The 21,194-nt window shown below is 35.2% G+C and overlaps 2 protein-coding genes across 3 annotated transcripts; both read right to left on the minus strand.

Annotated features, from left to right (window-relative positions):
* Positions 1 to 9,378: 9,378 nt before the first annotated feature.
* Positions 9,379 to 15,488, minus strand: LOC123893737 (protein LATERAL ROOT PRIMORDIUM 1-like). Of its 2 annotated transcripts, none has more exons than XM_045943538.1 (3): positions 14,550 to 15,488; positions 12,930 to 13,240; positions 9,379 to 9,753 (listed from the first exon to the last, which is right to left on the minus strand). In XM_045943538.1, exons 1-2 carry the CDS (start codon positions 15,202 to 15,204, stop codon positions 12,942 to 12,944), a joined length of 954 nt encoding a protein of 317 aa, XP_045799494.1. In that variant the 5' UTR covers positions 15,205 to 15,488; the 3' UTR covers positions 9,379 to 9,753; positions 12,930 to 12,941. The 2 variants fall into 2 exon arrangements, with proteins under 2 accessions (XP_045799494.1, XP_045799493.1); XM_045943537.1 differs by having other exon boundaries at positions 9,379 to 9,894; positions 14,550 to 15,442.
* Positions 9,955 to 11,595, minus strand: LOC123893738 (F-box/FBD/LRR-repeat protein At5g56420-like). The gene has a single exon (XM_045943539.1). It carries the CDS (start codon positions 10,850 to 10,852, stop codon positions 10,091 to 10,093), a length of 762 nt encoding a protein of 253 aa, XP_045799495.1. The 5' UTR covers positions 10,853 to 11,595; the 3' UTR covers positions 9,955 to 10,090.
* Positions 15,489 to 21,194: the final 5,706 nt, after the last annotated feature.

Genomic DNA, 21,194 nt, shown 5'->3' on the forward strand with positions numbered 1-21,194 from the left:
AAATGCTTGTTGGATCATCATTTACTATAATCACTTTTCTGATCTAAACAAGGTCATACATAGCATTGATATATTATAGGCATGATACAATTTACAAAACAACATATATTTCATATCTCAAAACAAAAAGAGTAAGATCTGCAATACATAGGCATCAGTAGTGAACAATACCTACAATGCAAAGTCTACAATGTTTGGATACTGGTATCCACATAGTTTATATATAAAGTCGTATTCTTTAAGATGTCTTGTGAACTATCAAAATTGAGTTTAATTTTATTGTTTATTAGCTTGTTATTATATTGGCTTAAATGCAGTTTTGCCCCCCCTGTTTTGATTAAATCGGAATTTTACCCCCCCTGTTTTAAAACGCGGACTTTTACCCCCCTGTTTTATAATTTTTTGGATTTTGCCCCCACTAAAATTCTGCTTTCGAGTCACAACTTCAAAGTTTCGCACACAACTCAATTTGAATCAATATGTTGGTGTTTTATGTTGGCCTCATTTTGCTAAAACAAATATTCAAGCAAGATATGTTGGATAGAATGCTTCAACATTGGATACAACATTCATGCTTCAACATTGGATACCACATCCAGTGCGCTCTGTTTTCGCGAATGATATATTTTTGCGTAAGATCTTTGAAAGATTTGATTGAAGATTTAATCCACGCCTTTTAATTTGTGTGCCAACACACAGGTGTTTCCAGAATCTTCAGTAAGCGATTTATGTGTTATTAGTTCCTCAATATTAAGAGATAAAAGATTTAAATTCTAAATATGGAATCCACAATAAATGTTCGTTTGAGATAAGGAGCGTTGTCACGTATAATTAATAATGGATCTCGTGATCAAGTTTTGTTTGCTAATCAGATCTTCAAGTTAAGGAAACAAAACATTTTAATTGAAGATTATTCCTTGAAGGAACCTTTAATCAAGCTGTGCTATTGAAGCCTAATTGAAGACCTAGCCTGAGCTAGTGAAGGTTATTTAAAGAATGTTGACACCATTGTTCATGTAACTGAAACCAGATTTGAGTCTTACAAAGCGTGAGTTTAGGTTTTAGTATTGTGTCTATTGTGTTCTAAGTCTTGTGTTGATTTCCCACTAGACTAGGAACTGTGTGATTGTGCATTGTAATATCTCTGGAGCTTCTAAGCAAGGAGATAGTGTGTGAATACAATTCCAAAGCTTTTAAGTAAGGAATTGGTGTGTGTTTTATGAAGTGTGTCTTCACCTGTTGAATCTAGAAGTGTACGATCACAGTGGCTGTGATCAAGAGGAGGTGAGCGGAGGTTCTCATACCTAGGTGTGACTTAGGTAGAATATAGCACGGGTGGTGATTAGGTGAGAAGTCATAAACGGGGCGTTTATTGAGGGCTTCAAACTAATACTATCATAGTGGATTCACTCCTGGATTGGTATCCCCCAGAGTAGGCTGTTATGCTGAACTGGGTTAACAAATAACTGTGTTATTCTGTTTCGTGCATTTTATATTTCCTTATTGTTCGTCTAGTTCAGTGTTGAACACAGTGTTGGATCATCGGATCAAACATACAGTGTTGGAGCATCGTGTTCAACATCGTGTTACTAGTGTGCCAGAATTTCAATTGGCATCAGAGCAGGCACCCTGTTCTGGATTTAGGGTGAGCTTCAGGGAAAATACTTTCTGGTGAAATGGACAAGGAAGGAGGAACAATTTCCAGACCGCCCCTACTGATAGGGCCTGAGAACTATGACTACTGGAAAGCTAAGATGATGGTTTTTCATAAATCCATTGATAGCAGAACATGGAAAGCTGTAGAAAATGGCTGGGAACCCCCAGTGGTCATTGATAAGGATGGAAATAAAACCAGTGAAATCAAGCCTACAAAAGACTATTCTAAAGACGAGGATGACTTAGCTCTAGGAAACTCAAAAGCCTTAAATGCCATATTCAATGGGGTGGACATCAACATGTTCAGACTTGTCAAACGATGCACTGTGGCTAAACATGCGTGGGAGATACTTAGGAAAGCACATGAAGGAACCAACAAGGTAAAGTTGTCCAAACTTCAGATGCTTCGCACAAACATTGAAAATCTGAGTATGAAGGAAGAAGAGACTATTCATGATTTTCACATGAATATTTTAGAATTTGCAAATTCTTTTGATGCCTTGGGAGAACCCATATCAGATGAAAAGCTTGTGAGCAAAATTCTCAGATCTCTACCTAAGAGGTTTGACATGAAAGTGACAGCAATTGAAGAATCTCAAGATCTGGTCAACATTCAAGTGGATGAACTAATAGGCTCACTTCAAACCTATGAGTTAGGCATGAATCAAAGAAAAGAAAAGAAAAATAAAAGTTTAGCCTTTGCCTCCAACACTAGAGAAGATGAAGAATCAGATTTGGAGAGTGATGAAAGTTTGTCAGAAGCAATGGTCTTGCTAGGAAGACAATTCAACAGAATCGTGAAAAGAATGGACAAAAAGTCTAAGTTCAATGTGCCAAGCATCAAGCTCGACATCAACAAACAGACCAATGATCAAAGAAGGGCTAGAAGTGATGAGAAAACCAGTCAGTCAGAAGGGGTCCAGTGTCAAGAATGTGAAGGATATGGACACATCAAAGCTGAATGTCCTACCTTTCTGAAGAGACAAAAGAAAAGTTTGGCTATCACTTGGTCAGATAAGGATGACTCAGAGGAGGAAACTGAAAGTGGATCTGCAAAACATGTCAATGCGCTGACAGGTCTGTGTGAGTCTGATGCTGAATCATGTGATGAAACATCTTATGAAGAATTGGTTGCCACCTATAAGGATCTGTTCATCAGGAGTAATGAAGTTTGTAAGGCATTGGAAAGACAAAAGAAGGTTAATTGTCAACTACAGGCTGAGAAGAATGACTATCTTGCAAAAATTGATGCTCTCAACAAAGAGATTGAAAAACTAAATGTTGACTTGGAGCATGCTAGAAGACAAGTCAGTGTTTATGGATCAGGAGAAGAAAAATTCCAAGCAATGCTATTGAAACAAAGTGCAGGAAAGAAACCAATTGGCTTTGGCTATGAGATTGTTGATCAACAAATGGGATACAACAAAGCTACAATCAGTACTCCCATTGAGAAGACTTTTCCTGTCAGTGCTGGCTTTTTACCACCACATCCTCCCACACACCAGGGAACTGACACTTGGTTAAAATCCAAACCTAAGCCTACTGCACAGACTGGATCGATGCCTCAACATCCTCCTCCACATCGGAATAACTGGTCAAGAACTAAATCTAGAAGAAGGAACTGGAGATGTCACTATTGTGGTAGGAAAGGGCACATAAGGCTAAATTGTATGGTTACCCAAAGAATTTCCGGTCACCTGCACCAAAGCCAGAAAATGTGAAGACTAAGAAAGAGTGGAAAGAAAAAGAGAATGATGTATGTCTGATAGCTCACACATCACTACGAGCATCATCTAGACAAGATTGGTACTTTGACAGTGGATGTTCAAGACACATGACTGGAGTGGAAGGATGTCTTGCCAACTTAAAATCCTATGCCACAAGTTATGTAACCTTTGGTGATGGAGCTAAGGGAGAGATAAAAGGAATTGGGAATCTAATCAACAATGGATTGCCAAATCTAGATAATGTTCTATTGGTGAAAGGTCTTACAACTAATCTAATCAGCATTAGCCAGTTGTGTGATCAAGGCATGAAAGTAAACTTCACAAAGTCAGAATGTCTTGTTACAAATGAAGAAGGAAGACTCTTGATGAAGGGTGTGATGTCAAAGGACAACTGCTACTTATGGGTCTCTGAAGAAGAAAACCACTTGTCCACTTGTCTCTTAAGCAAAGAGGATAAAGTGAAGCTGTGGCATCAAAAAATGGGTCACTTACATCTGAGAGGTTTGAAAAAGGTCATAGCAGAAGAAACAATCAAGGGAAATCCAAAGCTCAAGATTGAGGAAGGAACTATATGTGGTGAGTGCCAAATAGGCAAGCAAACGATGGTGGCACATCCGAGGCTCCAACATTCGGTTACATCTAGAGCACTTGAACTATTACACATAGATCTGATGGCACCTATGCAGACTGAAAATCTTGGTGGTAAAAGGTATGTTTTTGCTTTGGAAGATGATTTTTCTAGATTCACTTGGATAGATTTCCTTAGAGAAAAATCAGACAGCTTTGAAACTTTTAGAAACTTATGCTTACAACTTCAAAGAGAAAAGGAGGTTGTTATTGTAAGAATAAGAAGTGATCGTGGAAAAGAATTTGAGAATGCAAAATTCTTTGATTCCTGTGCATCAGAAGGCATTTTTCTTGGATACTCCACAAACAGCAGAGCTTACAAAGTTTATAACTCTAGAACTAAAGTTACCGTGGAATTAATGAATGTGGTAGTTGATGATGCATCATCAACCAAAACAACAGATGATGAATCATCCATTCAACAGTCATATGATATTGTATTTGATGAAGTTTCAGGTTCTAACAATGAATCTGCTGATCCTAAATCAAAACTTGCTCGTGTCAACAAAGTCCCATTTATCAGGGATTTAGTTGAAGAAAATATTGTGAAGCTTGATCATGTTGCTATTGGATGCATATTCAGTAAAGCATTGGATGTTGTTGAGTTTGAAAGGCTAAGGGGCAAATTAGGAATTTGCCTGCATAAGGAATTGTAGCAGTTAAGGAGTTTTGAGCGTGCAACCACATTTTTCACTTCGCTCCCACCAGTGATGCACGCTAATTCCGGGCAATCATATCAAAATTGCCATAACCGTGTCATAACATGCAATCAACTCTCTTTCACCTACTGTCCCACTGATTGTGCTTTGTTTGAAGTTCAATTCAATCAAAAACTATTTTATTCCAATCAGATCACCATGTTAAACTCTGATAATACTGTTGATGCTACTGTACAACCATTTGTAGTTGTGAATGATCATGTGGCTCCATCTGATAAATCCATCTCTGATTCTGTTGTTGAGCTTGTTACTTTTTCTATCAAGGAGAACATTACTACCCTTGATGTTGCACAGGATGTTGGAACATCCTCTGTCCAGCCTAATCCAAATGCTACCACTATCACTGAGTCTTTTGGTGATAGCTGTGATTTTGAGGCTGCTACTGAAGATGAATTGCAGGACAAAGAAAAGAATGATATTCCTGCTGATGCTATTGAAGACTCTAAAACAGAGGAAAGTATAGAGAAAGTTGTCTCTCTTGGTGATAAAGATACTGAGTCTGAAAAGATAGTAGATGAAGAACAAGAGATGATTGATCTTGATGAGGTTGACTTCTTGGATGAACCTCAGCCAAAGACTGTTCATGGGAGATTGGAACAATGTTTTCTTATGCCCTTGTCATATTATGCAAACAAGGGGAAATGTCTATTTTTTTGAATGTTGACTATGTGTTTGTTGTGATGGAGGTAGTAGATATGCTTTTCACAACCTCTAGTTAGCTGGATGAAAAGAAGTTGTAGTTTGAGCGAATGATTCATGCTCTGAAGCTTGAAGAAGCTGCATTAGAAGCAACTGACGCAGGTATTGATGAGAATCTGAGTGTTGGTGCAGGTGGTGATAATGAGGAAGAAGACTCTGAGGTTGAAGATGAGGGAAATGATTCCCCAAGACAGTGCCTCTGTGTAATGTTTTCTTTTGGATTTATTTTTCATTTGTGGGCTATGATCTAAATTTAAGCACCTTGTGTGCATCTGGACTGTGATATTCTGCACTGTGTCTCTGGTTTTTCTGCTACTTCTATGAAGACCCTATTTTGTCTAAAAAAGGGGGAGTAGTTGGTAGTTAGTAGTGTGCAGTATGTTGATGTGCTATTTGATGTTGCAACATCTGATATGTGTCGTAGTACTTATGTTTGCTCTGTAAGGATTAAGGGGGAGTAAGTTCTGATATGCATGTGGTACTCGGATACCTTGTTATGATATGCACTTTTTTAGGGGGAGTAAACATGTTTGATTAAATTTTTGCTCATCTCTGATATTGAGGGGGAGGAGTATTATTTAGTGAGCATGATGTGCTGACAGATGCTCTAACATCTGCTGTAGGCATGGTAGCAGTATGTGATGTATAGTATCTGATGTATGTGCTTTGCATATGTTCTGAATGTGCTTTGCATGAGTGGTGTGTGATGTTTTGATACTCTGTTATGCATGTCTTGAAGGGGAGTAGTTATCTGATGTTTCATGATGTGGTGCTTAATGTAGAGACATTTGCCTTTCCTGTTGTGGAGTGTAGTATATGTTATGTATAGCAATGCTGCTGCATTTTTGTATGTGAAGTAATGCTTCTGCTATTACAAGACTACAGATTGCTAGATACTAATATATGGATTTGTTATGCTCTGATACTCTGCACTATGGATTTCTGTGATACTCTTCGTTCATGAAGCTTCTGTTTGGCATATTTTGTGACTAAAAAGGGGGAGAGTTAGTAAATCTGCCTGATGTACTACTGCTGATTGTCTGCTGAATCTGTGAAGAGTAGTATTATGTGATGTGGTTTGCCTTGGTTTGCCTTCAGTGGCCCAATGCTAGATGTTCTAATCGATGCTGAATCACGTTACCTGATGCTCTGTTGAAAATGAACATCTTGATTCCTGAGAGGAATTTATTTTTCCCCGGTGATTCTTTTTATGAGAAATATTTTTCACTCCATTGGCGTTTTCCTATGAGGCGAGTTGTGTTCACTATTCCGCTGTTGCATGCCTCTGTTATTCTTGTGCGATACAACTATTCTTAGGTGCTATTTTCATCTGAGAAGTTCTATTGAAAACTGCATTTAAAGATGTTCTACTTTACTTCATGACTGTGTGCTTATGTTGATTTGAAGAAAGGTAGGTGATGTATCTCTCTAGATTGGTTGAAATGATCTTAAGTTGTTTTAGCCAAAAATTGCCAAAGGGGGAGATTGTTGGTGTTTTATGTTGGCCTCATTTTGCTAAAACAAATATTCAAGCAAGATGTTGGATAGAATGCTTCAACATTGGATACAACATTCATGCTTCAAAATTGGATACCACATCCAGTGCGCTCTGTTTTCGCGAATGATATATTTTTGCGTAAGATCTTTGAAAGATTTGATTGAAGATTTAATCCACGCCTTTTAATTTGTGTGCCAACACACAGGTGTTTCCAGAATCTTCAGTAAGCGATTTATGTGTTATTAGTTCCTCAATATTAAGAGATAAAAGATTTAAATTCTAAATATGGAATCCACAATAAATGTTCGTTTGAGATAAGGAGCGTTGTCACGTATAATTAATAATGGATCTCGTGATCAAGTTTTGTTTGCTAATCAGATCTTCAAGTTAAGGAAACAAAACATTTTAATTGAAGATTATTCCTTGAAGGAACCTTTAATCAAGCTGTGCTATTGAAGCCTAATTGAAGACCTAGCCTGAGCTAGTGAAGGTTATTTAAAGAATGTTGACACCATTGTTCATGTAACTGAAACCAGATTTGAGTCTTACAAAGCGTGAGTTTAGGTTTTAGTATTGTGTCTATTGTGTTCTAAGTCTTGTGTTGATTTCCCACTAGACTAGGAACTGTGTGTTTGTGCATTGTAATATCTCTGGAGCTTCTAAGCAAGGAGATAGTGTGTGAATACAATTCCAAAGCTTTTAAGTAAGGAATTGGTGTATGTTTTATGAAGTGTGTCTTCACCTGTTGAATCTAGAAGTGTACGATCACAGTGGCTGTGATCAAGAGGAGGTGAGCGGAGGTTCTCATACCTAGGTGTGACTTAGGTAGAATATAGCACGGGTGGTGATTAGGTGAGAAGTCATAAACGGGGCGTTTATTGAGGGCTTCAAACTAATACTATCATAGTGGATTCACTCCTGGATTGGTATCCCCCAGAGTAGGCTGTTATGCTGAACTGGGTTAACAAATAACTGTGTTATTCTGTTTCGTGCATTTTATATTTCCTTATTGTTCGTCTAGTTCAGTGTTGAACACAGTGTTGGATCATCGGATCAAACATACAGTGTTGGAGCATCGTGTTCAACATCGTGTTACTAGTGTGCCAGAATTTCACAATAATTCACCAAATGGATATCGAAATGACCGTAATCGAGTTATCTTTCCACAGAATCAAACCCCACTAAATTTGGAGTTACAAAGAGAGATTAATTACCGTTTTAGTGAAGGTATGTCCCCCAAATATTCTGCACAAAATCTGCTTTCGAGTCACAACTTCAAAACTTCGCACAGAATTCCATTTGGATCCATAATTCACCAAACTGGTACCGAAATGACCACAATCGAGTTAGTTTTCCACAGAATCAAACTCCACTAAATTTGGAGTTACAGAGAGAGATTAATTATCATTTTAATGAAGGTCTGTCCAAATCAACTAATGTATGGAACTACTACTGGTATTTTTGTCATGTCTCTCACCCTGTAGCTCATTTTTCAATATTATTTACATTTCCGGAAAGCTAACGAAATTACCCTTGTTGTCATTTAAATTTCGTCAAATTTGGAGTTACGATATGTTTGGTAGACGATGTTGAATTTGAAGGTCATAAGTAGATTTCTGCAAAATTAGTAATTGGACAGACCTTCACTAAAACTGTAATTAATCTCTCTTTGTAACTCCAAATTTAGTGGGGTTTGATCCTGTGGAAAGCTAACTCGATTATGGTCATATCGGTATCCGTTTGGTGAATTATTGATCCAAATTGAGTTGTGTGCGAAACTTTGAAGTTGTGACTCGAAAGCAGATTTTGTGCAGAATTTTGGGCGACATACCTTCACTAAAACGGTAATTAATCTCTCTTTGTAACTCCAAATTTAGTGGGGTTTGATTCTGTGGAAAGATAACTCGATTACGGTCATTTCGATATCCGTTTGGTGAATTATTGATCCAAATTGAGTTGTGTGCAAAGCTTTGAAGTTGTGACTCGAAAGCAGAATTTTAAGGGGGGCAAAATCCAAAAAATTGTAAAACAGTGGGGTAAAAGTCCGTGTTTTAAAACAGGGGGAGTAAAATTCCGATTTAATCAAAACAGGGGTGCAAAACTATATTTAAGCCATACATCATATTTATTTATTTGAAGATGTTAATATGAAATAGGCTTTTAAATAGGCTAATAAGTTATAACAAATAATATATAGGCCAGAGAATATTTTCATCGTGTCAGGGTCGACCACCCTATTCCCAGTCCCACACCTACTAGTCCTTACAAGATTATCATAAAACTTGAAGGAGGTGAATTTATGATACAGCCATGCCATAACCAAATGAACAATCAACTGATAACCAGATAAAACAAATAAAATTGAAATATATCTCTTGCCATTGGAACTTTCAAACGTTAACAAAGAAAGGATAATAGTATAAGCAGCATGTATATGACCACAATTGGAATATCACAACTCCTTAATGCCAACATATTCCATTAACAACAAGCATAATCAAACAACTCTAATTAAAAACAATCATTATTGAACCACAATGGTAATTCGAAGTAGAATTCATCAAAATACTAAAATCCATCACCCGATTAATTTATAAGAAGACCAAGCCTAACCTAGTTGTCCAACCAAACTATCAAACTAAACTTTTTCATATTAGAAATATAGAAACAATTCATTGTTAATTCCACTGACTTTACTTATATCAAATGAAAGTTTACACTCTGGAGACCTTGGAGAGGAGAACAATTCTTCTATAATCTGACTTTTTTCCAAAAACAATTCCTTAGTAGCAACGTTGATTGTCATATCTTGTAAAAGCCTCGCACTCTGCAAAATATATGTTACAAATCGAAGATCATTTGTTGAGCCATGAAAGTCTAAAATAGTACATGAGTTGAGGTGAGAGGAAACGCATTCAAGAGACGAAATTGGACATTTCCATTCATTGGATGAGCCATTGTGTCTCCACTGTAAAGATAAAAAATAACATTTATGAAAAATAAATATATGAACAAAATAAAAAAAAGAACAAGCAGCAAAAAAGCAAAGATACTACAACTCAACATACAAAGCCACTTGCTTAAAAAAAAAAAAAAACATACAAAGCCACTAGGTTGAGTCTAGTGGTGAGGCGTTTGAACTGTATGTCTAAGGTCATATAAGTTCAAACCCCATTGGCTCCGATGTAACCAAAAATAAAAGGTACTATACAACAAACCTTAATAAAAAGAATTTTAAGCTTGGGACAATGTTGGAGAACGTCTACTACATCATCCCAATGAGATGGGCGATGAGAATAAAACACTATTTCAATATGAATTAAGTTTGAAAACACCGGAATGACTTTGAAAGAGGCCTCTGTCACTATGCCTACGCGTAGAAACTGGACATTACGAATACCATTAAACATAGCAGCAGTTGTCGCTTCAATCAACTTAATAAACTTAGCATAAATTGGACCGATACTCGCTTTTACCAACTTAGCAAAAATTGGACCGCTACTCGCTTTTACCAACATATGAAAGATAGGTCCAACAACCTTAAAATCATCTACGTTAGGACAAGCAGAAAGAAAGTTGATGAAATCATTCTGATTTGTAAAATTAACACAACTTAAATGTAGGGTTTTTAGTGATGGAAGATGAACAGACGAAGTATCAGTTCCAATTCGTAAACTATGAAGTTTGACAACAACAAGTGTTTGAGAGATGAAAATAGTCGGTTTAAAAGTGCGCCTAGAAAGATAGATACGAAGTTCTTCAACGCCACGCCGTGTTGCAGCTTCTACCCATGCGTTGAAGTTGAAGAGTGATGATTCTGTTTCTACTGTTAAAAAGAGACTAAACTTTTTGAGGGGTTGTTTGGTTGAAAGAGGAGACAGCATGATATTATCCACAAAACAACAGAATTGATCGACGGTCGACATTAATGGACGGGTTGAAAGGTTGTCATTGGGTAAAGTGGAACATTATTGCTCAACCTAAGAATCAAGGAGGCCTTGGGATACGACGGGCCCGCTACATCGATACTTCTATGTCAGGAAAACATGTTTAGGAGCTTCTTCATCATCCAGATAAGTTAATGGGTTTGGGTACTATCAGACAAATATCTTCAAAATTCTCACGTTTTTTATGACTGAGTACAAAGCAACATCTTTCACTTGGAAATCTATAAAGAAGGAGGCTATGATTCTCAACAGCAGGTTTATTACTAAAGTTGGTTGTGGTAACGTATCATTGTGGTATGAGAAGTGGCTGCACGCATAAAGGTAAGTTATGTAATAGACTTCCCTTTGTACATATAAGTGATACTAATCTCCAGATTTGTGATGTGGTTCAATCTGGCACTTGGAATTTCAATCTTTTAGCTACTCAAATCCCTTCAGACATAAGATTTGAAATGCAAAGCATTATTTTGAATAATACTTCTGCTGACCTCCTTATTTGGGAACCTGATATTTCAGGTACTTACTCAACCAAAAGTGCTTACAGGTGGTTGTTGAACATAGATGACAATTGGTGCCTTAATGATTCCAATTGGTTGTGGATTTGGAAGTTACAGGTTGCTGAAAATATCAGATTTTTTGTTTGGTTGATTATGCATGGAAAGTTACCAAACAACTCTGTTGGATTTAATCATCACATGACTAATGATGCATCTTGTCCAAGATGTGGGGTGGCTGAGGAAACAATCATGCACACTTTGAGGGATTGTCCGAAAGCCGTAAGAATTTGGAACTTGTATTTTTCTAGTTCTCACAACTTCTTGATGTCTAATTGTTATGAGTGGATTAAACATTTTGCTTATGAGAAGAATGGACAATATTTTTTGATATCTTGTTGGTTCATTTGGAGAGCTCGCAATGAAGAGCTTTTTTCTAACAACTTGTGGGCAGACTGGAAAATTGTGAATCTCGTTAATTCTCAGCATGAAACACTTGTAGGTGTTTTGGTTCGGCCAACACTCACAGGAAAACTCATATGGTAGCTTGGAAACCTCCCACAAGTCCAGCCGTTAAATTAAATGTTGATGGTAGCTCTCTTGGTAACCCGGTACGCTGTGGTTTCGGAGGTTTAATCTGAGACACTAATGGTAATTGGTTATTGGGTTTCTCGGGCAGTTGTGGTATCACTACAAATATAAATGCAGAGTTGCAAGCGATCTTACATGGCCTCCAGATGGCTTGGAACAATGGTTTTCGTCGTGTTGAGTGTGAATCGGATTGTCAATCGGCTTTGGATTTTATTCAGAATGGAGTTCCTACAACTCACCTTTACACACCTGTTATTGACCTCATCAAGAGGAATTGATTATCCTTGGCTCTTGTCTTTCCATCGTTCCTTGAGGGAAGACAATAGTTGTGCAGACTGGTTAGCTAAACATAGAGCAGGATTGGAGGGGGACATTATCTTGGAGGTAGTGTCCAACTCCTCTTTCTACCTGTTTTCTTGCTGATTCAATGGGGATTTCCTTCCCCTGAAGTTAATTTAGTTGTTTTTTCGCAGTTGTTTCTTTCTATTGCATAAAAAAAAATACAAATACATCAATTTTTTTTTTCACCACCAATATTCGGTCCACTGAACCGCCTAATCTGGTTCGGCGGTCAGTTCTGGCATTAAGTGGTTTCAGCCCTCTCCCGATCGTAGTTGTGGGGTATCAAACCTTAGTCCCCCTACCAAGTCCGGCGCCAATCACCACTGAACCAACTAAACGTTGGTAAATACATCAATGATTTAACGAATCTAAAAAATGAGTTTTTCTTTTTTTTTGTAGTATTTTTTTGTAACATTAAATTTTTTGGAGTGTTAATTTTTTTTTTCTTAAAATATTTTTTATACAACCAAATATGTAATTTACTATGGAAAAAAAACACACAGGAACAAGAAAATAAACTAAGCTTTTCGTCAAAAAAAGAAAAAGGAAAGAAAATAAACTACGCTCATGGACGAAAATATGTAATTTACTTACTTATAATATATTTAATTAAGGGATAAATATGTTACCTTAAAGCAATCTTAGCAAGCAGATGCAGGATATGCACTAGTTGGAACCTCAATTGCAGAAGAAGAACATTCCCTGTAACTCTTTCCACTGCCATTACTTCCAAGTTGAAGTTCTGAAACACAAGGTTTTGTTTCATTTTTTGCATCAATACCTTGATCATAAAGAAACCCTTTGAAGACATGACCACTAATATTCACTGTCGCCAAATAAGCAAGTTCATCTTCACCATTGCCAATAGCAGAAACTCTATGGCACTTGAAAACAGCAGGTGCACGAACATAACGTGGCAAAGATTGTTTGAATCTAGCATCTGCAATTCCAGTACCAAACATATCATCCAAAAAATTTACTAGAATGGATTATTTTGTTTAGACATTAATGTTTCTAAGTAAAATCTTCACCAATTTACTACTACTACTACTACTACTACTTCATTAATTTTCTTATAACACATGATGTTTAACAACGAAATTCGGCAAATTGTCTCTCTCCAGGGCCGGCCTTACTAAAGTCTTTGCTTTAGGCCTTACTATTGGACATAATTGGACCAGCCCTGACTCTCTCTCAGCAGCATTGCCTTTCTATTAATCAAATTTAAGGTACATAGAAAACAACTTTGTATTGAAATACTACTGTTCAGTTTATAAGATAATAAGTTAATAACTACGACTCATACTCAACAAATTTGATGTTAAAAAAAAAAGAGTGAACAGGTATTTTAGTCCTCGAATTGTATGGTAAGAGTCGATCAATTTTTTTTTGGTATAAAAGAGGACAAAAGCCTGAGGAAAAGAAACAAAAAACTACAAAGTTACACGAGTATTCCAAGGCATGCAGAGGCTGAAAATGTCATCAAATAGGAGTCTCTGAAGATCTACAGGAGGAGTCTCCAAAACAAAAATATCATAAGAATACAAAGTAAGGCTAAAATTGGTTAGCCAATCGGCCAATCTATTTCCTTCACGCCAAGTCTGGTTAATCTGAACTAGCCAATTCATATTCTTTAGCTCATGTATACAATCAATTTAGTCTCTAAAATTTCTGAAATAGCCGATTAATCATTTAAATTAAAGAATATCAATTAATTTAATCTCCACATCAAAAATTCTTTCAATAAAGATTCATCAAAACCAATACAGAAACATACATATTGACTTAAAACTACTTTGCTTCATCCCATAAAACACTTAAAAATTGTAGTGCAAAATTTAAAAATCCGCCATGGATAAATGCTTAAAATTATCATATATTCTAATAACTATCGACAATACTCTTTAAAACTAAAAAATTATGATATTTCTCGTCTTACGGCTAAAAGAATGACATGATTGACGAAAATTCAATACAAGTTATAATACATCTTTATTTTCTGTTGTTTTAATCAAACCGGTATAAATTATTGTAAGCCATTATTTCAATCATATAAATATGAAAACTATTAACTTATACTTTCAAACAATGTATGTCATCCATAAAATTTTAAATATTTTTTAACTATGGGTTCACCATAAACCACTAGTATAAAGTAGTTCATATTAGAATTTCCCCTAAAATACCTGATATTTTTCAATTTAAGAGACTAATTTTTTTTGTTAGTATGAAACAAAAATTGAAAGTACCTTGATGACAAGAGCTAGTAATATCTAAGCTTAAGCTTCTTGTAGCAGCAATTGAACTAGAACTATGAGAAGTAGCAGCATTATGTGATGATGACACCAAAATCCTCTGCCTCTTGGTACCAGAAGAAACACCACCACCACCACCATCACTATAACCGGTTTCAGCCAACACCATTTTCCGGTCACGGCGCAACGAAGCCGGTACCCACGTGCTCTTCACGTGAGTACTACAATCAAAACCACGACCTTTACAACAAGTCCTACATCTCTTAAAGCTACAATCTTTCTTAGCTCTGTTTCCACAATCCAAACACACCTTAAACTCATCACCACCATTACTATTTTCCTCTATCATCAAATTTTTTATCTTTTCATCTTCTTTTTCTTCAACCCTTTTGCTTGTAGAATTCATTATCATCACTTGTTGTGGTTGACACATCTTGAGATTCCAAAAGTTTGAGTCTTGATGATGAGGAGGAGTAGTAGTAGTTAGGAGTGGGAAAATTCCAAGACCAACACTTAGAGCTGATGATGATGATGAAGGTAAGGGAAGGTTGGGATGATGATCTGATGAAATGGGTTGGTTTTGTTGGTTGTGAAGAGATGAAGGAGTTTGAGCTATGAGAACTAAGTCTCTTAAGCCTAACATGTTCATTTTGTAACAAGATTTTGGATTTTGGATTTTGGATTTTGGATTTTGGATTTTGATGTAGAAATTTTAGTAATTTGTTTATAGGGAGAATGTAATGTAATGAAAATGAAAGTGAGAAGATGATGAGATTGAGATTTTGTGTTTGATGGAATAGAAAATGTGATTTTGTATAGGGAGGGGGAGTAGTAGCTAGGTAGCTAGCTAGTTAGCATTGAGAATAGGGAGAGATTTTGGAACAGAAAGGAACTACTGCTACAGGTTTGAAGTCTGACACTCAATCTCCACTTACATATTCTTTGGTTTTTTAAAGGAGATACAGTAATTTATTCAAACAAGAATTTATACGAAAAATAGTACTCCCCTCGGATCTTATATATAAGGAACATTTTGGAGAAAAAAAATTTGATCATTAAACACTCTTTAAATTTATTCTTTATTAAATAGATAATTTTTTGTCTACCCTTATTAAATTGTATAAAATGCAACATATTTCAATGTTATGTCTTAATTGCACAGACACATTCCCAAGGTTAGTTTTGAAACAACGTATATAACATTTTACAATTTTTAATAAAATAAATAAACTTCTTTGGTATGTCTATTTTTCTCAATGTGTTCCTTATATATAGTACCGAACGGAGTATTTGAATTAGGAAAATGTTAAACAATATCCCGGGACACTAGTTAAAGATATCAAAATGGAAATTTTATCTTATAAATTGTGTATTCAATGTCTTAAATACTCCCTTCGGTCCATTTTATAAAGAACATTTTGAAAAAATGACACAGACTAACGAAATACATTTAACATAGTTATTTCAATTAATACTCTTATAAATTTAAATTTATTCCATATATACCCTTATTTAATTACTCTTTTTTCAACAAACTTACTTATTTTTAAATTATCTCTCATAATAAATAAGAGTATAATTGAAATTGAAAATATAAAACATTTGAAAATTGATCAAAACTTCTTATAAAAATGACCGAATTTTTTTCCTAAAATATTACTTGTAAAAAGAACAAGAGGGAGTGTATAAAAAGTTATCCACTCATCATTAATTTTGTCATTTATTTCTTTTTTTAGTATGCTTAACTAGTGTTCGGGGAAATGTTTAGCATAACCCTTTGAATTATCCTCTATAATTACACTACCTTAAAATATTCTCTTATTCAAAGTTCAAACACATTATTAGTTAGATTTTTTTTTTCAAATATCCCAAAAAAAAAGATGGTTTTGCTTCTGCACCTAAAAATAGGCGTCGTTTTAATTTGCGTAAAACTCTCCAACCAAGATATTTGTTACTAAATTGTTACTTTATTTTTTACAGTAAATTGTTACTTGAAATTAAATTAAAGAATTAAAAATGTAATTTTGTCAAAATTATTACTACATCTTTTGGTCTTTTTATAAAGGCTTAAATATGCAATTAGTCCCTGTAATTGTATCAAGTTTTGGTATTAGTCCCTGCATTTTTTTTTTTTGTTAGCTATTAGTTCTTGCAATTTGAAAACAGTTTTCTTTTGATCCCTACCGTTACACAAATGTTAAAAAATTCTTAGAAATTAATGGAGTGTCACGTGGTCCAATCCAAATAAGCCACGTGGCACAACAAAAGTCTCACTTTTATGCTATTAATTTTATTAATAAAACTAGCGGGCCAGGCAGGCGCGTTCCGCGCCTGCCTGTGTCTAACTTATGTACAAAAAAAAAAAAGATACGCCTTATGTTATGGTGAGTTTGTTAATAAAAGATTTTTGTTGCTACTAAAAAAAAGCAAGGGTAATGTTGGTATTATGAAAATTCTACCCCAAAACTCATGTATTCTTTTTATATATTATAGATATAGATGAAAAAACCATAAAAAAAAGAGAGGAAGTTAAGGGCAATTATGGAATAATTAAAAAACCATAAAGGAAGTGAAGGGCAAAATGGACAAAAAAAAATCCAGCCCAAACTCCCTTATCCCCTTTATATATTGTTATAGATTATTGGGTCATGCTAAACAGTGTCCCCGGGGAACTTGTTAAGCATATTTTAAAAGGAAATAAAAAATAAAATTTATATTGAAAAGACAACTTTTTATACTTTTGAGACATTGAATGCACGCATTTTGAGATATAATTTCTATTTTAACATGCTTAATTAGTGCCCGGAGGCACTGTTTAGCATTTTCCATAAAATTAAATTAGAAAGAAACAGAGATTACATAAAAGAGGGCTTTAGGAGTTGATCTTCTTCCTCCGTCAAACAGCTTCCATGGCTTAGCAATCAAACAAAGATAAAACTACACTGAGAAATAATTGAAATTTGATAGCAAATTTCACCGAAAATTCCTTCCAATTTAATTAATTGGAAGAGATGAGTTAAGTTTAAACAAGTACTAATTAATAATCTATTTCTTCACCTATGCTTCCTCTCTTCATTGCTGCTCTTCTGCTCTTGCGATCTCTACTGCAGCTGTTGTTGCGTTAGATGTTGTTTTCGTCACTGACTTCAGATGATTTTCTGAATGAAGATGATTTTGATCGGTGGTTGTGGTTGTGACGGTCGTACTCGTGGTCGCGATCGGAATGGTGGATTTTCGGTTGGGAAATAGAATTGCCACATGATGATGGTGGATTTGGCTTATGCACATAGGAATGGAAAAAACATTGTCATCTTCTTCATTTTAATTAATTATTATTTTTATTAAATCCACCCTTATTTATTTATGTTCTTCAAAAAATAAATAACATAGACTTTTGTATGAATGACAATTTGACTCATACCCAGTGGGTACCCGCAAAAAATATCCATTACGGGGAGAGCAAAAACTCGCATTTTGGGTACGGGCACGGGTATGGGTAATTACCCGCAAAAATGAACGGGTATGGGTGCGGGTACGGGTACCTTAGTACCCACCCCGCCTCATACCCACATAATATATATTTATTTATTTTGTATATATTTTTATATAATAACATATGTATACCAATTTTAAAAAATATAACAACTATTAAATTATTACACATTTTTAATAAAAATATTTAGGCTTTAATGCAGTTTTGATCCCCCTATTTTGAAAAACCTGAACTTTTGATCCCCCTATTTTAAAACTCAGCACTTTTGATCCCCCTATTTTAGTTTTTTGTTAGTTTTAGTCCCCCACCTCAATTTGGTCAAACTTTTGCTAATGTGTCATGCTCACTGATGACGTGGCATTGTACATGTGGACAACTTGCTATGATGATGTCAGAAAAATTGGTGACACACAATATTTGACCTATAGAGATGCATGTTTTGCAATGAGATTCCTTAAAGATGATCGTGTTTACATCACTGCAATCAAAGAAGCAAAAGATTGGGGCTCGGAACACTATCTAAGGAAATTGTTTGTCCACATGTACAATACCACGTCATCAGTGAGCATGACACATAAGCAAAAGTTTTGACCAAATTGAGGTGGGGGACTAAAACTAACAAAAAACTAAAATATGGGGGATCAAAAGTGCTGAGTTTTAAAATAGGGGATCAAAAGTTCAGGTTTTTCAAAATAGGGAAATCAAAACTGCATTAAAGCCAAATATTTATTTATAATATAATACAAACACAATGTGAATATGTCAACAAAGAAATGAACTTTAACATGAGATTGATAAATTTTTTGTTTATAATTTTCATGAGTCAACATTAAAATCTTAAAAAAATAATAATTATATTAAAACGATATGATATTTTATAATCGATCGATTTATTTTTAGCAAAACTGCGGGTAACGGGTACGGGTATGGGTACTTAGATACCCATAGGGTATGGGGACGGGGACAAAGATTTTTACCCACGCCGGTATGAGGATGGGTACGGGTATTTTTTCAAACTGCGGGTATGGGGATGGGTATTATAGTACCCTACCCATACCCTACCCATTGCAATCCCTAGACTTTTGTTGTGCCACGTGGCTTATTTGGATTGGACCACGTGGCACTCCGTTAATTTCTAAGAATTTTTTAATGTTTGTGTAACGGTAGGGACCAAAAGCAAACTGTTTTCAAATTGCAAGGACTAATAGCCAACAAAAAAAAGTGCAGGGACTAATACCAAAACTTGATACAATTACAGGGACTAATTGCATATTTAAGTCTTTTATAAAAGACGATTCAATTTTTAAATTTATTGAATATTTAATATATTTAGTGAGTAGAATTACTAATATTCAACCAATTGTTAGTTGGTCACGTGGTGATTGGCGCTGGATCTAGTAGGGAGAGTTACGGTTCGATCCCTACAACTACGATCGGAAGAGTTCGAAACCACTAAATGCAAAACTGACCGCGAACTAGATTAAACGATCGAGGTGGAAAAAAAGATACTAGTATTTGCTTCACAAAAGAGAGTTTAGTGGAGTCTGATAGAGGAATGAACTACGTTTAACAGTTTCTTGCACGTTTTTGTTTTGAATTCATTGTGGAAGAAGATCCACCATTGTCTTGTGTTGTTTTAGTTGGAAACAGAATAAGGAAAGGCTGCAGCTGCAAGATCAAATAAAATGAAACCATTCAAATCTATATAAAAAATAAAAAATAAAAAAGGAAAAGCTGCAAGAACAATATAAAAGTATGCACTAATAGTTACTCCCTCCGTCCCAAAATATAAGCAAAAAATGGTCAACTAAAATACATGTATTTAGACTAAATTTTTAACCAAATACATCCACTTTAGTTGACCAATTTTTGCTTATATTTTGGGACGGAAGGAGTATGTCTAAATTTTTATTCTACCGTTGTCCCGTCAATTTTTGGCTTGCGGAGCTGTTTTTGGATTTTGATTGACCGATCACTTTTGATTTGAGATCGGGAGTTAGAGTCTAGAGGCATCTTTTTGGGTCGGGTTGATGGTCTTCTTAGGTGGTCTGGAAGCTAGAGTGTCATTCTAAGAATAGGATTAGAAGTGAACCTCTACTAGGTGGTGTATGTTTTTAGCTTTTACATTTGTGTTCCACATATATACGACACGTCTTTGTTTTGTAGTTATGTTTTCCCCAGTATTTGTTCGTCTTGTGCAGATACCGGTTACTCCCTCCGGTCCTAAATATAAGAGGAAGTTTATTTTTTAGATTCATTGAGAATATAATGTATCTGGTTAATAATATGGTCCAGATGCATTAGATTATCAATGAATCTAAAAAGTAAATTTCCTCTTATATTTAGGATCGGAGTATTAATAATAATATGGAAAATGCTAAACAGTGCCCCCAGGGCTGGGGGCACTCTTTAAGCATCTTAAATAGTAAGTTTTTATTAAAATTTTATGGAAATGTGTGAAGTCAACGCCTCGAAAATTGAAATATTCCACTTTTTGAGTAAATTATTTCTTTAAATAGAATGCTTAAAGAATGCCCCGGGGCACTGTTTAGCAAGACCCTAATAATATAATTGCTATTATAAAAAAAGTTCTGCATGTTAGAAATTTAAATGAATGGTTCAAACTTGGAGAGTAAACAAATTAGAAAAAATTGATTAAATCGACGATCAAAATCAATCAAGACAGATAAATAAAAAATTAATTTTTATGGTTCAGATTGAAATCGAACCGAGCCAATTAATCATTTTAGTTCTCGGTTTCAGTTTTTAGAAACTGAAAAACTGAACCAATGATTATATTATTAATCATTTATTGAGTTCATCCAACAAAACAAGTTCAAACGCACCTAAAACCGTTCAATTGGTAGGAATATCACATATACTCCTTTCGTCTCAAAATTATTGTCACAATTTGACTGTATGCACTATTCATGTAAGCTACTTTGACCATATTTTTTTACTAATGTATAAGGGTCATGCTAAACAGTGCCTGTGGGGCACTAGTTAAGCATACTAAAAAAGGAAACAAATGATAAAGTTAATGATGAGAGAGAATAATTTTACACATCATTAAAACATTGAATGCACAATTTACGAGATAAAACTTCTATCTATTTGTATTCTTAATTAGTGCCCCGGGGGCACTG

The sequence above is a fragment of the Trifolium pratense genome, linkage group LG7 (assembly GCF_020283565.1).
Source record: "Trifolium pratense cultivar HEN17-A07 linkage group LG7, ARS_RC_1.1, whole genome shotgun sequence".
NCBI classification, from domain to species: domain Eukaryota; kingdom Viridiplantae; phylum Streptophyta; class Magnoliopsida; order Fabales; family Fabaceae; genus Trifolium; species Trifolium pratense.

What these genes read in the sequence shown, in the direction of transcription:
- LOC123893737 (XM_045943538.1), bottom strand. Translation starts at nt 15,204, where the DNA reads ATGAACATGTTAGGCTTAAGAGACTTAGTTCTCATAGCTCAAACTCCT. An exon ending in TACTAGCTCTTGTCATCAAG is followed by an intron (nt 13,241 to 14,549) that starts GTACTTTCAATT and finishes CTGGAATTGCAG; the next exon opens with ATGCTAGATTCAAACAATCT.
- LOC123893738 (XM_045943539.1), bottom strand. Translation starts at nt 10,852, where the DNA reads ATGTCGACCGTCGATCAATTCTGTTGTTTTGTGGATAATATCATGCTG.